The 18,176-nt window shown below is 37.4% G+C and overlaps 1 protein-coding gene across 1 annotated transcript in view; it reads right to left on the reverse strand.

Annotated features, from left to right (window-relative positions):
- zc2hc1a (zinc finger, C2HC-type containing 1A) overlaps positions 1-17,045 on the reverse strand; it is a 48,182-nt gene extending 31,137 nt beyond the window's left edge. The window contains exons 1-3 of the mRNA XM_061922009.1: positions 16,896-17,045; positions 16,394-16,467; positions 9,357-9,473 (exon numbers count right to left, since the gene is read on the reverse strand). Of these exons, the coding sequence (XP_061777993.1) occupies positions 9,357-9,473; positions 16,394-16,467; positions 16,896-16,914 (210 nt within the window). The 5' untranslated portion in view covers positions 16,915-17,045. The remainder of the gene's footprint in view (positions 1-9,356; positions 9,474-16,393; positions 16,468-16,895) is intronic.
- Positions 17,046-18,176: the final 1,131 nt, after the last annotated feature.

Genomic DNA, 18,176 nt, shown 5'->3' on the forward strand with positions numbered 1-18,176 from the left:
AACTACGGTGAGTTCAAGGACCGCCAAAATTACTAGGACAAAACGGGGCTCGCCAAATACTCGAATCAGTGAAGCATGTTTAATACAAACAGTGTGCTTTATAACAATTAGGGAGGTTTGTGCCACGTTTGTCCTACAGAAACTAAATTAAAACAAAAAATATATTTTTATATTTTTTTCCTTTCATCTTTTTCCATTTTTCATACATTTTTGAAAAGGCTCCAAAGAGTCACTAGGGCGACGCTAAAGAGCAATTGCGGCTCCAGAGCCGCGGGTTGCCACCCACCATACTAGGGCATGTGATAAGAGGTCGCAAGCCGTAGGCATACATAGAGTTGACAAAATCCTCATTGTGGTTGTTGTCATTGGGGTTGAACAGATCAATATTGAAGTTTAACCCTGAATTGATTAACGTGGACCCCGATTTAAACAAGTTGAAAGACTTATTCAGATTCTACCATTGAGTGGTCAATTGTATGGATTATGTACTGTACTGTGTAATCTACTAATAAAAGTTTCAATCAATCGAGTCACCGCATAGAAATACATTTCATTTTTCATTTCTGCGATTATTTCCCCCAGGCAATTTCCAAATATTTCAATGTTTGAATTTGGAGCCCTGTAAACACAGCATACGGATGTTTTTTTCTTTTCCTTTCAGCCCTGAGATTTGAAATTTTACACACTCCATCACATCATCAACCACTCTAGACATTTTTTCCAGGATCTTGAAATCAATGTTTACATCAAACAATGCAACTCCATCCCCAGATTTGTTGATTCTATTTTTTCATACAAATTTGGGACCTTCAAGATGGAAGTCCATACCTTTCTGCTCATTAATCCAGGTTTTCGATAATACAATTATGTTGAAGGGCTTGTGAAATGATGAAAGGTAGTCCTGTATTCGATCAAAGATAGCATATGGGCTCCTGGCATTAAAATTAATTATTGAAAGATTTCCTTTGAGATGAATGTTGTCGTTGAATTTACCCTCCGTGTAATATCCACGGTCGTTCACCGCGTTATAATAGAAATGATAATCCGGGTCAATTTCTGCATTTGGGTCTTCATATCCTTGATGCAGATCAGATTATATACTTAATTTTCCAAAGACAGAAATCAGGTTATCCAATTCATTCTTATTTATTTGTGAACAGTCAGGTTGAACTGAGTTCATTGAGCTGTCTCCTCCTATCTTTCTACCTATTTCTAGTCATACTTTTCCAGCTCCTCCAGTGCTCTGATCAGCACAAGTCTGGTGGTATCTGATCCATTTGGTTTGATGTATACTTTGCAGTTAGCCGTCCAGGTGTTTTGAATCCTCTTATTTTTCTTCAGCTGGTGAGCCTTCCAGGCGATTGTTGCATTCTTCTTGGTGAGATTTTCATTTACATACACTCTGGAGCCTTTCAGTTTGGTTATTTGCCTCAGCAGAGCAATTTTGTATTTCTTGTTTGTAAAGGACAGCACCAGAGCATGGGTGTTGTTGTCACCGTCTCCACTGCCTGCTTTTTTGGGAAGCAGATAGCAGGCATCCACATTTCCAGGATCCATCTCGATGACTTGTTTGTGTAGAAACCCTGTCACCTGAGCTACCACAGACTTGATGTCCTCCTCATTTGGGTTCACACTGAGCCCTGCTGTTGCACCGGCATAGCTCTGGGCCTTATTTTCAGCCCAGTCACTATGACATTGTTAAGTTTCCCAACTTGTTCGAGCTCCTCAACTCTGTTGGTCAGGGATTTTATTTCTTGGTCCTTTTTGATGTTTTGGTCCTTGAGGTAACCGATATCCTTCATTAAGTTGTCCATCTGGACCTTGATGCCATCAAGGCTTTCCAGTTGGCCCTTGATAAGGGTGTTCAAGACTGTTCCATAATGATCTGAGATAGGTGACATGTCGGGTGGATTGGACTTGTCTTTTCTGCGGTCTGGCATTTTCAATCCTCTTGATTTCTGAACGGATTTTCAGTCATCGGCTGTACTCTCCGTGCAGTGGAGGTTGTTATGGTTGAGCTTGACCTTGAGCTCTCCCACAGATCTCTCTGTTCTCTCCAAAAGCTGTTTGTCCTTCGGCTGCCAAAGCCGTTAGATTTATTCCCATCTACGAACCTTTTTTGGCTGTCTTTTTTACACTTCTATGTCCCATGTAATTTACACAGAATTGTATTTATTTATTTTTTGTTTTAAAAACAAAATAATTGGCCCTAGAGTGTGAATGTTGTCTGTCTATCTGTGTTGGCCCTGCGATGAGGAAGTGACTTGTCCAGGGTGTACACCGCCTTCCGCCCAAATGCAACTGAGATAGGCTCCAGGGATCCACCGCGACCCCGAACGGGACAAGCGGTAGAAAATGGATGGATGGATGGATGACAAAATCCACCACCATCAACAAATGTACACCAATTTACATCATCAATTAATATATGAAGTTAAGGAAAATTACACAATCAGATTAAGTAATAGACATGCATCACTGAAAGGTAGACAAAATGTTTGTCAAAGATGCATTTTAAATTATACCTTTATTAAAGTCTCAATTTTCACAGTGATTATTTAATTACTTGTATCTTTTTTAGTTAATATTTATTTAAAGCCAATATATCAAAAATATCAAAAAGAAAATACACCAAAAGACATAATTATTACTGTCTCTTAATTTTGCAGTTCAAGTTTCAATTGATTATAATAAATTAACATGCTAAGGAGATTTAATGAAATATTTATCACTCGACCTGTTAATACATACTTAGTCTTCTGAATGTTAACCAGCTCCTATGTTTCGATTCAGCAAAATATCTTCCAGTGCGACACGGCCACCTTCCTCATAATTTATTTCCTGGCGAAAAATCTTACATTTTGCAACGCCATGTTTATCAGTCTTATCAACACACAATACTTAGTTGTGTTTGATGAACAGTTTTTTCCAGCCAGGACCAGCGCCAGGGATTTTCAACTCTTGCATCAATTTTCGTAACAACAGACTTCCAGTTAATTTTTGCCATGTTCGTCCTTTGTTTACAATGAGCCCTCAACCTCGCTTAAAACCATAGCAATTTTAATAAGGACTTTAAATGTTAGGAATGTAAAAGAAAATTAAATATTTTCGAATGAATCCCGATTCTTACTTGTAACGATTCTTAATTGATTGATTACAAAAATCGATTAAAAAAAATATAGATATACTTTTTTTTTTCTTTTTTTTTAAATTTATTTAATCTGTCCTGTACAGCTACACAGACAAATCATATTGTTGCTGTAGATGTCCATTTCAGCTATACAGATTTACTTTCAAAAGCAGAAGTGTCGTATACTTCTCCTGTTGCCTTATTTGTATTTGACTTTACTAAATGTTTGGGTAGAATTTTATTAATAACAATGTTTATTTTAAGTTACTGTATGCATAACTTTATTAAAGCTGTTATCTATATATATATATATATATATAGATATATGTATATCATTACTTTTTTAATAACATTGTTCCATAAAATAGATAACATAAACGTTATTAATAACGTTTATTTTAAGTTACTGTATGCATAACTTTATTAAAGCTGTTATCTATATATATACATCATTACTTTTTTAATAACATTGTTCCATAAAATAGATAACAGTTTTAATAAAGTTATGCATAAATTAAATTAAAATAAACGTTGGTATTAATAAAATTCTACCTAAACACACATACAGTGGGGCAAAAAAGTATTTAGTCAGCCACCGATGGTGCAAGTTCTCCCACTTAAAATGATGACAGAGGTCTGTAATTTGCATCATAGGTACACTTCAACTGTGAGGGACAGAATGTGAAAAAAAAAATCCAGGAATTCACATTGTAGGAATTTCAAACAATTTATTCGTAAATTATGGTGGAAAATAAGTATTTGGTCAACCATTCAAAGCTCTCACTGATGGAAGGAGGTTTTGGCTCAAAATCTCACGATACATGGCCCCATTTATTCTTCCCTTAACACGGATCAATCGTCCTGTCCCCCTGACGAGTTGAGTTTATACCAAAAAGTTCTATTTTGGTTTCATCTGACCACATGACATTCTCCCAATCCTCTGCTGTATCATCCATGTATCCATTTTAGGAATACATTCAACTTGTCGTGTTTGGAAGAAGAAGAATACTGAGTTGCATCCCAAGAACACCACACCTACTGTGAAGCATGGGGGTGGAAACATCATGCTTTGAGGCTGTTTTTCTGCTAAGGGGACAGGACGATTGATCCGTGTTAAGGAAAGAATGAATGAGGCCATGTACCGTGAGATTTTGAGCCAAAGCCTCCTTCCATCAGTGAGAGCTTTGAATGGTTGACCAAATACTCTTTTTCCAACATCATTTACAAATATTTTTTTTTAAATTCCTACAATGTGAATTCCTGGATTCTTTTTCACATTCTGTCTCTCACAGTTAAAGTGTACCTATGATAAAAATTATAGACCTCTGTCATCATTTGAAGTGGGAGAACTTGCACAATCGGTGGCTGACTAAATACTTTTTTGCCCCACTTATATATATATATATATATATATATATATATATATATATATATATATATATATATATATACATACATACATACATACATACATACATACATACATATATATATATATATATATATATTAGGGCTGGGCAACGATTAAAAATTTTAATCGAAGTTAATCGCACTATTTTTCTGATTAATCGCGATTAACTGCATTGTATACGCAAAGCCCAATAATGAATTCAAAAGTAGTGTGTAGTGCACCTTTATTGGAATATTCCCCCACATGAACAAAAGCGCCAAAACATTTGTTGTGCAAACACAATTTAAATCAGTACTTGTTGAACAGTAGCAGTTAAATAGCATATTTTATGAAAATCAACTTAAAAAATGTAAATACAAACATTTAAGCTTATTACTACCACTGCCAGGGTATTTAAGTTATCCTGTTTGTTATAGAAAATAAATATAATCTACATACAAATCTCTGAGCCACAATCATAACATCTGAACAGGCAATTTCTGAGGTAACAGCAGAAACATTTTTTTTATCAGGGATCTTATGTTTAAAAAACCTATATTATAGGTAGTGGGCTGTTTTAGGGAATTTTTTTATCAAATTATCCGTAGTAACAATATTAATAATGTTGTGTTTATTCTGCGTAGTGCACTTAAAATAATTATGACCATATCTAGGAATTGATATGATGGGAATTTTCCGATTGTTTGCTTGGTGCTTTGATAAACTGAACGCACCATATACATGGTACTATATTGTGACGTTATGAGCCAGGGAATAAAAGAACTACCCTACCCAGTATGCAACAGGAGTGACGAGCATGCGCGGTAGCCCGGTATAGGTTGTGTCGCCATGACGGCATTTTGTATGTTGTGATATGCACGCTCCGAAAGCAAACGTTAAGAACTCAGCCAATACACTTCGTCTGCATTATTCATAAATAGACAGACAACACATATACTCCGCTGCTTCACAGGCCGCTGGATGTAGCCGGCAAAGTATTCCCATGCTAGCTAGCCGGTCTAGCAAGCACGCGTCATTCAGTCCAAAACGACCCGATCTATCCACATTCAGAATTGTCTGGCGGTCGTAAGTGATCCCGGAGTGACCACGCTGTAAGCCAGCCATGAAATTTGCAGAATTGTCCGGTATTTTTGCCAAATGTTCCATCTTTACCAAGAGCCCCTCGACGCCGGGCGACGCCATCTTGTTTAGAAAAGGCGTTAACAAAATAAAAGCATGTAAACAACATACGCAAATGTGAGATAAAATAATTGTCGGCGTTAATAGATTGATGAGTTAACTCATAATTAATGCACTAATTTGCCCACCCCTAATATATATATACACATATATATATATATATATATTTATATATGCAAAAACACATTTATATACATACATCTATATAGATATATATCAATATAGATATATATATATAGATATATAACTACAAATAAGTCTATATAGATATAGATCTATATCTATAAATATATAGATGTATCTATACCGCCAGTGCCCCTAAGGGGGGGTAAAGCGGTCTCCCCAACCCAACACCAGGGGGGCCCACACAGCCACAGCGCAGGGCGACCCAAGCCAGACCCCGCCCAACCCCTAAAAGAAGGAGGAAGCCCAACGAGACCCAAAGCCAGAGGGGCATGGGTTGTCCCCCGCCCGACAATGGCAAGGCCCCTAGCCCAAACACCCACGAATGGGACAGTCCACCGCGACTCTGAGGCGACCGCACCCCAGCCCCACCCGCACCCCAACCCCTGCCCAGGCCACCCCACGGATCCCCACCCGTAAGACCAAAAATGGATCTGCCCATCAGGCCAGAACCAGGGAACACACCCAGGCCCACCCGACCTCGCAGCACACAGTCCCCACCCGGCACCTAAGACCCCTCATCCAGAGCTAGGCCTCTAAGGGCAGAGCCACAGCCCAAGCCCCCATGGGAGTCAGGTCAGGAAAATAAATAAAGGTGCCCAAAGAGATCTGAATTCAGTCAGTTGTTTTCATTCAGCAGACATTCTTTCAAAAAGTCTATGATGTAATAAAATGTTTTTGTAAAGGTTTATACATAAATAATTTTTTGACTTCCAATTCGTGAGAATAGTTTTCTTGGCGATGCCTAATGCCTCGATAAGGAGGTATGTTTTGTTTTTTATCCAAACCAGTTGAGGAGAGCATACCCGACAGGCAGATTTGGGGGTAGGTGAGAATGGGAATCTCTAAGCCTTATGACAGGTTCTTGCACACTCCATGCCAGAAGTTAATAACGGGCGCACAGGACCACATTGAGTGTAAGTAGTTATCTATCTTATTATCTGAGCAGTGTACACATATGTTAGAGTCAACAAAACCCATTTAAACATTATTTGTCTGGTGTAATGTATACTGTAAAGTGTTTTGAACTGAATCAGCGGTAAATTAAGATTCCTAATCAAACGAGAAGTATGGTGGCATATTTGTTTCCAGAGGAGTTTGAGGATACATCTGAGTGTCATATGGAAGTTAGGATACCTATTGGGTTGTATTTTTTTGGATGATAAAGCATATCATTTAGATAAAGCTTTGGGGGCAGATCTTTTGAAGAATTTAATGTTAGTGGTATTACTTTCTCATGTTGTTTTGTTGAATCTTGCGCTGATTACAGAGTTGATTTGTATAAATTCTAGGAATTTGTGAGGATTTATGGCATGTTGTGTTATTAAATCTTAAAAAGAGATAAACCTGTTCCCATTGATGATATCTCCAAGGGGATCCAGTTATTTTCAAAAATTCCCACCAAGCTGTTAAGGTAGTGCGTATATTAATACTTTTAAAGCAGCTGTTTTTTCAAAGAAATTGGCTAATAAAGGGCAAGTTAAAAATTGGGATCTCCTGGCTGAGTGATTTTTCAATATCTAACCTACGGCTAGGCGATATGACCTTTTTTTAATATCGCGATATTTTTAGGCCATATTGCAATACATATCTTGATATTTTGCCTTAGCCTTCAATTAACACTTGCTGCAGGTAATCACAGCAGTATGATGATTCTATGTGTCTACATTAAAACATTATTGTTCATACTGCATTAATATATGCTCATTTTAAACTTTCATGCAGAGAGGGAAATTACAACTAAAAAAATCACCATTTTTTTTCCCATACGGTGTTGATCTGGAAATGTTTACCTCGGCATTTTGTTGGTGTGGGTGTGTGGTACTGAATGGAGATGTTGACATGCGGAGTAAGCACTCTTCATTCTCTAGCGGGTGACTTTTCAAATGATGCTACATATTAGCAGTAATGCTACTTGTTGTAGCAACGCTTTTGACCCGCACTTGAGAAATTACAGTTGTCTGTTTGACGTATTCCTACTTGAAGCCAAACCACCACTAGATGATGGACCCCCTACTGTTTTTATTGGGAATTAATTATTCCTTCATTTGTTACCAGATTGGCACCTTATTTCTCTCATACTACCACTAGCAACACAGCTAACGTTACCCATGCTGCGACATCTCTGCTCCGCGAGGGCGTATACGTATACGTATGACGTGACAGTATGTGAGAAGGTGCGCTTGCTGTTTGTTAGAAGGAGACAAGAAAGAGTGAGAAGAGCCTGTAGTGTAATGCCCGCAGCTAAAAGCAAATGTGTGAGAACATATACTCCCATATCACCATATAGTCATTTTCGATGTCGCACAGAGACAAACCCGCGATAAATCGAGTATATCGATATATCACCCCGCCCTAATCCAACAATAGTTAATCTAATAAATTGGGATTCACCCATTTTAATATGTATTGTAGTTTATTTGCAAGGAAGTAATGGGAACAATTTGGGAGCTCTAGACCCCCATATTCCTTGTTTTTTTAATTGTTTTAAGGCTGATTCGTGCTGGTTTACTTTTTCAAATGAACTAATTGGTGTGTGAGTGTAGAGATTTAAACCAAATTTGAGAAGGTTTGGTGGGAATCATTAAAAAGAGATAATTACGTAACCCTAATTAAGAACATCTTTTTCCCGGGACAAACCCTTCCCATAAGTGAGATGGGCAGTGTCTTCCAACGCGCCAGACCATCCTCAATCGATTTTAAGATTGTGGAGTAATTCAAGCGATTCAGATCTGACAAGGTGGAAGAAATATTGATACCAAGGTATTTAATGTTCCCTTTGTAAAGTGGAATCGATGAGGTGCTCTGAAAGTCAAAATAATTCACATTCACCTAATGCTCACTGTCCACTTCACTCATTCATACATGTATAGAGAGACCAGATATCTTATTTTAATGTATTCATATTCAGCTTGATTTATTTTTCATTCTATTTATAGCTTAGTTATCTTAGTTTTGCTAGTTAGTGTTTCATGCAGCACTATTGCACGGAAAAAAAATTCTTAGTTTATTAACCCTCACGAACAATAGCAATAAAAGGATTATAATTATTTGTCCTGCTGCCATTTGTATGCAAATGTAGCATACTAGTGTGTCTCTCGATGGGTGCGAATAAGCCAGCACCACTGGTATAACTTTGTTTTCATTCCAGGTTGTGCCAAAAACAACATACCAGCATAACGTCCGTTTATAGCGAGTGAGGAAGACTGAAACACATGGTGTAATGGAGCCTTTTTGATTAAAAAATTATGATGTTTTGACAACGGTTAATAAAAAACAGGTAACCATTGCATCCCAAGCCTAGGACTAGACATAACTAGGAGAGAAAGTTTTTCATGGCATGCAGTGGAAGGATATAGACTCACGGAGTATTTTAAAGTTGACCCAACTAATCCTGAACCTTTGAATCCTGAATGGACCCAAGTAACCCGCCCTAACCTTGTGCGAGCTCACCTTTGGTTTGAGGGGTTTGAGGGTGGGGATGTCGGTTCCTTGCGCTCTTTGCCTGCTGGAGTCAAAAATCTTCCTCCTTTTAGCCGCCGACTTTTGGCAGATTTTAGAATGCTTCTCCTGACAAAGAGAGAGGAACAAAGAGAGAACATACAGTATTGACCAAAATATAGATGACCCCTTAATATTTTGGAAGACAAAATACATATTCTTATTATCTCCAATTATATCAGGATATCTTATTTCATAGCTACGCTACATTCATTTGATGACTCTGCTTCATCGGTCAACATTATCACGTGACAGGTCAAACGATATTGAAGCATCGATGCATTATGAGACACAAGGAGTGATATAGTATTAAAACATATATATTTGATAATGATTAATACTATTTGCAAGTCAGATGTAGTGATGTTTTTGATCTAGTAGAGGGCATTATGAAACACCAACAATATTGAAACACCAACAATATCAGTGCAGTGTCAATATAGCTAGTGAGAACGCCATAGAATCACTCAGGCACCATTTACCCGTCACTAACATTGCAGCCCTGTGTGCTTAGTGTGCAAGTGACTGGAATAAAAGCTTTTTAGTACATCCTGCTGGTTCGTATGTCTCTAGCATCCAAATTCTCCAAACACAGAAATACTGCAAATACAAAAAACACACACATACACGCACACACACACACACACACACACACAAACAACTGCATGACAGAAATACTACAAGTGAAATATCCTAGCGCAGGTGTTCTTGACCTTTTTGACCTCGGTCCTCAACATTTCCACAACAGAGGGGCCCAGGGCCCACTGAAAGACTAGCACAGAATTAGTAATTTACTAATTACTAATATTAGTAATTAGTAAATTACTAATTACGATTATGGAATTAATCACATTCAATAATAGTATCTAACCTACTTACAGTTAAACGGGGTACATTCTGTGAAATGAGATGAAACAATGTTAATCACATAGATTATTGTTAAGGCTTAGGTCCGGCTGGTTATAAAAGTAAATAATCAAATATACTGCAAAAGAAGGGACTCATAATAACTGATGACAAATAAATGTACATATGTCAATAATAATAATAATGTATATGTTTGTTAACTAAATAGTCAATAAAATTTAAGTGCAAATGAAAACACAGCTTTAGCACTTTAGTCATAATGTTTTCCCTTAAGAAACTTTTCTATGATTTTAGTTCCAGATGTCTTCAGTTTGTTTGAAATTGTCATTACTTCCACAAGTGGTAGAGTAGTGTATTACAACTGAGTTCTACTGCAGTCCATACGAACCACAGCTGAGAAACATATTTTGGCGGACCTCTTGGGGCGCTCAATAATGGACCCCAGCCCTACGGTTAAGAAACACAGTCGTAGTGGGAATGCCCAAAAGAAAGTTGGCTGACTTTTGAAGAGACAGAATGAAAAGTTCAATTGTTCTTTGTTTTTGATACAACATTTGATATTGTTTACAATATTATAGAGCAACCTTTGTTCCATGGACATGTAGAATTCATCTGATGTAGTTGTATTGGGGGTTAGTTCGGGTCATTTTAATTTAACAACGCAAAGTGTATACCCACTCGACATCCATTGCAGCCGATCACTCTGCAAGGGGAATCCCTGCGTTTGCAATCCCTTCTCAAGATTTCTTCTTTTTCCCTATCTGGCTTTGTGAAGCCCTTTGAGACACTTGTGATAAGGGACTATATAAATCAAATTTGATTGATTGACTGATCCAACACACTAAATTGTGGTTTAGAGAAGGAAGCCGCATGGCCACCCTACCTTGCAAGTTTAAAATAAAACATGATTAAATAATTGCGCTATATTCTAATCATTATTCCGCCCTATTCTTTGTCCACATTCTCCTCTCACATTTTTCATTGGATTTAAAGCATTTCACTAGGAAAATGTTTGGCTCATTCATGACACGCTTGCTACCATTTATTTTTTTCCCCAACATTTCCAGGCCTTCCAAATTTACCAGGACATTTTCCCCCATTCTAATAAAATGGACCAATTCCTCAAAAGTCCACATTTCCTAACCATCCCAAAGAGAAAATGCTAGCATGATATCTTTTTAATAATTTTTTGGAAGGTTTTATTTCATGTTTTTTGGCACAATTCTATGCTGACTTTTGGAATGCAAACATTAGCATGTAAGAATGTTAACGTTAGCATACTAACTTTGACATGTAAGTGTGCTAAAATTAGCCTGCCTTGGGTGTCGTGGCTCAGTTGGTAGAGCAGTCGGCCAAAAACCTAAGGGTTCCGGGTTCAAAACCAGATTTCTGTCGTCCCTTCGATGTCGTTGTGTCCTTGAGCAAGAAACTTCACCCACATTGCTCCCAATGTAAAACACTACACTGGTTTGAACGTATCTTAAAAATGTAGATAATCAGTTTTACATTGTAAAGCGCTTTGAGTTTGAAGAGAAAAAGCACTATATACAGTGGGGCAAAAAAGTATTTAGTCAGCCACCGATTGTGCAAGTTCTCCCACTTAAAATGATGACAGAGGTCTGTAATTTTCATCATAGGTACACTTCAACTGTGAGAGACAGAATGTGAAAAAAAAATCCAGTAATTCACATTGTAGGAATTTTAAATAATTTATTAATAAATTATGGTGGAAAATAAGTATTTGGTCAACCATTCAAAGCTCTCACTGATAGAAGTAGGTTTTGGCTCAAAATCTCACGATACATGGCCCCATTCATTCTTTCCTTAACACGGATCAATCTTCCTGTACCCTTAGCAGAAGAACAGCCCCAAAGCATGATGTTTCCACCCCCATGCTTCACAGTAGGTATGGTGTTCTTGGGATGCAACTCAGTATTCTTCTTCCTCCAAACACGAGTTGAGTGTAAACCGAATACCGTATTTTTCGGACTATAAGTCAGTTTTTTTTGTAGTTTGGCGGAGGTGCGACTTATACTCAGGAGCGACTTGTGTGTGAAATTATTAACACATTACCGTAAAATATCAAATAATAATATTTAGCTCATTCACGTAAGAGACTAGACGTATAAGATTTAATCTGATTTAGCAATTAGGAGTGACAGATTGTTTGGTAAACGTATATCATGTTCTATATGTTATAGTTATTTGAATCACTCTTACCATAATATGTTACGTTAACATACCAGGCACCTTCTCAGTTGGTTATTTATGCGTCATATAATGTACACTTATTCAGCCTGTTGTTCACTATTCTTTATTTATTTTAAATTGGCTTTCAAATGTCTATTCTTGGTGTTGGGTTTTATCAAATACATTTCCCCAAAAAATGTGACTTATACTCCGAAGCGACTTATACTCCGAAAAAATACGGTAGTTCTACTTTGGTTTCATCTGACCACATGACATTCTCCCAATCCTCTGTTGTATCATCCATGTATCCATTTTGGTATAAACTCAACTCGTCGTGTTTGGAGGAAGGAGAATACTGAGTCGCATCCCAAGAACACCACACCTACTGTGAAGCATGGGGGTGGAAACATCATGCTTTGGGGCTGTTTTTCTGCTAAGGGGACAGGACGATTGATCCGTGTTAAGGAAAGAATGAATGGAGCCATGTATCGTGAGATTTTGAGCCAAAACCTCCTTCCATCAGTGAGAGCTTTGAATGGTTGACCAAATACTTATTTTCCACCATAATTTACGAATAGATTATTTAAAATTCTTATAATGTGAATTCCTGGATTTTTTCACATTCTGTCTCTCACAGTTGAAGTGTACCTATGATGAAAATTACAGACCTCTGTCATCATTTTAAGTGGGAGAACTTGCACAATCTGTGGCTGACTAAATACTTTTTTGCCCCACTGTAAATACAATTCACTATACTAGCTTTTTTTTTTTAGATAATTTTACAGGTTAACACCTCAGAATCATTTCGGTATTTGACGCATGCAACTGTTGGTATGTTAGTATTTGTAACATGTAACCATGCTAACATTAACATGTTGGCTTTTTTGCCTAATTTTGTAGGTATACTGTACATTTAGAAGTCATCTATTTTGTTACTTGATACATGTTAACTGTTGGCATGTTAGCTTTTGTAGGTCTTTTTCCCGGTACACCCAGGGCTGGGCAATAAATCCAGTTTGTAAGATATATCGATATATTCATAAACAAGATATGAATTAAGAAAATATCGTAATATCGACATACCGGTATTTCATTTCATGTTAAAATGAACAAACACTGCTTATTTGTTGTTTTTCTTGTTCTCCCCGGCTTCCCTTTCCCTCTCAACATCCATGGGGTATTAAACCCCTCCCCTTCCTCCTTCAAGACGTGCTTGCACGTATAAGAACATCCATGATTGGTTGCTTGTTTACTATGATGAGTACTATTTGTTGACAATATTAGGGCAAAACATTAGTGGCAGGCCAATCAGAGGCAAGATAGGGTGGGTCATGGAACCTGGAATGGAAATTACAACAGACATCCTAAATGACGAGAGAGTCGTAGAAGAGAAGAGATAATTTTTCAAGCGAGCGATTTATATATTAAAAAAACTAGTGGAAGATGGCAGAGGGATTCTCTTCCTTAGACTTTTCTTTTAGCAATGTAAACGACATCCAAGATACCCACAACGCGTCTACTTGGTCACGTTTGGAAAAATGTATGCGTCTGGATAAAACATTCAGTTGAGTTGTTTACCAAGTAAGCCCAAATCAAAACTGTTCTCCAGTTGCCGAGCCTGGCATATTTCGCACGAGAAATTCTGCCAAAAATGTATGCGGAAGTGAGACAGATCGTATCCGCACAATTAAGTCAAGTCACTTACTTGGCACTGACCAGAACCATACATGTGTGACAGTCAATTACATCGTCCACTGCAAACTAAAAAGTGCCTGCCTGCAAATGTATTTTTTATCTGAGTTTGATACATTTTGTATTAGTTGCACCGCTTTGTTATTTACTTTACATAGAAAGAATACTTTTCTATTTTATTTATGGTAAGTAATTATGTGCTACTTAAACAGTTTATTTTATGTGCTGTTAATACCCAACTTGACTAACTGGGTTCATAAAAGTGCAACTGACTGTTAACAGGACAGTTGTCATTCACTTCAATTTCACTGAATCCCGCTCAAAATTGAAGATCTTTATATGTACACTTTCATATGTATCAAGATAAATATCGAATATCAAGTTTAAGTAAAAATATATCAATATATACTTTTTCGTCCATATCATTCGTCCCTAGGTTAACACCTCAGAGTCATTTTGGTATTTGATGCATGCAACTTTTGGTATGTTAGTACATGTGACCATGCTAACATTAACATGTTAGCTTTTTTGGCTAATTGTGCAGGTATACCTTACATCTCGGAGTCATGTATTTTGTTACTGTTGGCATGCTATCTTTTGTAGCTCATTTTGCAGGTACACCTAAGGGTCGTAATGTTTTCTACCGGACACTATCTGGCTAGCGTGATACTTGTTAGCATTTCAGTTTGGCTTCTTCTTTTCAGCATTCACACACAATTGCCACCTAAATTGTTTATACTTGTTGCCAGCTATCAATTTAGTGCACTAATTGCCAGCTAACTATTATACTGTATTATTTGAATATACAGTGGGGCAAAAACTATTTAGTCAGCCACCGATTGTGCAAGTTCTCCCACTTAAAATGATGACAGAGGTCTGTAATTTTCATCATAAGTACACTTCAACTGTGAGACAGAATGTGAAAAAAAAATCCAGGAATTCACATTGCAGGAATTTTAAAGAATTTATTTGTAAATTATGGTGGAAAATAAGTATTTGGTCGACCATTCAAAGCTCTCACTGATGGAAGGAGGTTTTGGCTCAAAATCTCACGATACATAGCCCCATTCATTCTTTCCTTAACACGGATCAATCGTCCTGTCCCTTTAGCAGAAAAACCGCCCCAAAGCATGATGTTTCCACCCCCATGCTTCACAGTAGGTGTGGTGTTCTTGGGATGCAACTCAGTATTCTTCTTCCTCCAAACACAACGAGTTGAGTTTATACCAAAAAGTTCTATTTTGGTTTCATCTGACCACATGACATTCTCCCAATCCTCTGCTGAATCATCCGTGTATCCATTTTGGTATAAACTCAACTCGTCGTGTTTGGAGGAAGAAGAATACTGAGTTGCATCCCAAGAACACCACACCTACTGTGAAGCATGGGGGTGGAAACATCATGCTTTGGGGCTATTTTTCTGCTAAGGGGACAGGACGATTGATCCATGTTAAGGAAAGAATGAATGGGGCCATGTATCGTGAAATTTAGAGCCAAAACCTCCTTTCATCAGTGAGAGTTTTGAATGGTGGACCAAATACTTATTTCCCACCATAATTTACAAATAAATTCTTTAAAATTCCTACAATGTAAATTCCTGGATTTTTTTTTTCACATTCTGTCTCTCACAGTTGAAGTGTACCTATGACGAAAATTACAGATCTCTTTCATAATTTTAAGTGGGAGAATTTGCACAATCGGTGGCTGACTAAATACTTTTTTGCCCCACTGTATGTAGCATATTTATTCCTGTAAACAACAAACTGAACATAAATCGTTCTCAGGACTGAACTGTGCACCTTACCTCCTTTTGCAATATTTTTCTTTTTCTTTTCTTCCTATATTTTGCATGTTTGCAGACTTGCACTGATAGTGTAGTTGCTTTTAATCTCACTGTAAATGTATGTAGTGACAACAAAAGGCATTTTATTCCATTCTATTTGGCCTGAAAAACATTGAAGACCCCTGACTTATGGCATTGCAGCATTTTCCCGTGACACGGGTTTCATTGTGTTTATAGTTTTGGATAATTTCTGTGTTGGGAGTGTTTGGACATTGCTGTGTGTTTGCCTCCATTCTTAACCTTAAATAGAAGACAACTGTGGCTTGCATCTGGGTCAATGTAGTACCTTCCGGCCGGGATGTAAATTATTTTTGCACAGCACAAGAACATCAACAAAGCCTCTGTTCATTTATAAAAACATATTTTACTATCATTGCTGTGTCTACAAGGACTTTACCAGGACTTTAGGGAAGAACATTCTTTTACAAGTGTTGCACTGCGCTAGATCTCCAGCAGGAGGTGCATCTCCATCTGTAAAGGAATACAATTGTAAAAAGAAGGTATAATGAATAAAATAGCCTGCAGGCCAACACCATCCCCATAACACTGAACACAGCACGTTACTTGTGTGCACTCAGTACATGTGACAGACATGACGTCATTACAAACATCATCAATTATAGTTTGGGTACGTAATATGCTCTGGGACTATTTATATAGCTCTTTAACAGTATTAGTTACCAATTGTATTTAAATTGTCTTCCTTATAACAAAGACGACGATGCCAACTAGCGTTAAACACCAAACGTTACGTAGCATGACAAGGCATATTCCAAACAATAAGAGGTCGCAGTCTAAAACTAACAATGGATGACTCCAACAATATCACACAACCAAAATAAGTGTATGTGATCATTTAACGAGAAAACGGCACAACAGAACACCGCAAGCACACTTGCCTTCGAATTCGTCCATCATTGAATGTTAGGTTGCAGTCAGACGTAGCTGTCCTGACAACAAAAAAAGAAACGGATAATCGCCGGATGAAGAAAGACAGGTAACCATCAAGCACTTCCGGTTTTGCTCAAATTCACCGGAAACGGATTGCTTCGTCAAAATGTTATTTTTTCGTCATCATTTACATAATTAGAGGCGCAGTCAATGACGTTAAAAACACGAAGATGCTGTCATATATCAACATTCTCGAGGCAAATATGAAGTGGACGTCGTATACAAGTGAAACTAGTGGGTAAATATAATAGTTTTATACATATCATGTTCCGTCGGAAGAACAAACAGGTAATGTGTACATGCGTATTGTATGAATTTAATTGTTTTGTAGGTCACTGTATCTTGATGTATACATTAAATATCAAGTTTGACTTTGTTTGTTTTTTCAAAGTATAAAAAAATTACTTTTCAGTTTTCTTCCTGACAAACGAGAAAAAGAATAAAATAAAATAAAAAATACATACGACGTTAGCACAAACACGTCAAATTGGCCCAAAAAATTGTTGCTGCTCGGTTTTTTTTTTAAGCCTTTATTTATAAATTGAGGTAGCGACTTGTCCAGGGTGTACACCGCCTTCGGCCCGATTGTAGCTGAGATAGGCACCAGCGCCCCCCGCGACCTCAAAGGGAATAAGCGGTAGAATATGGATGGATGGATGGATGGATGGATATTTATAAATTTCAACATTTAAAAACGGACAAGAAATAATGATTTAAAAAATACAAAAAGAGTACAAAACATCAACAAGGGGTTGTCAATTCAAAGTAACTAAAATAGAATACAAAAAAAAAATATCCATCCATCCATCCATTTACTACCGCTTATTCCCTTTTGGGGTTGGGGGGCGGGGGGCGCTGGCGCCTATCTCAGCTACAATCGGGCGGAAGGCGGCGTACACCCTGGACAAGTCGCCACCTCATCGCAGGGCCAACACAGATAGACAGACAACATTCACACTCACATTCACACACTAGGGACCATTTAGTGTTGCCAATCAACCTATACCCACAATATATATATACATATATATATATATATATATATATATATATATAAAATAAATCAAGTGCAAAGCCATAGGCTCACTCAATTTCAGAAAATAACTTAAATTTGGAACACTGCATCATCGTTTTCACAGCTTTTTTGTTGTTAGAGCGTTTTAATGTAGAGTTCTAAATCTTTTTTAAAGGCACAAAAGACAGGTCGGGTATTGAGAAACTTACATTTA

This window comes from Nerophis ophidion, linkage group LG15 (genome assembly GCF_033978795.1).
Source record: "Nerophis ophidion isolate RoL-2023_Sa linkage group LG15, RoL_Noph_v1.0, whole genome shotgun sequence".
In the NCBI taxonomy this organism is placed as follows: Eukaryota; Metazoa; Chordata; class Actinopteri; order Syngnathiformes; family Syngnathidae; genus Nerophis; species Nerophis ophidion.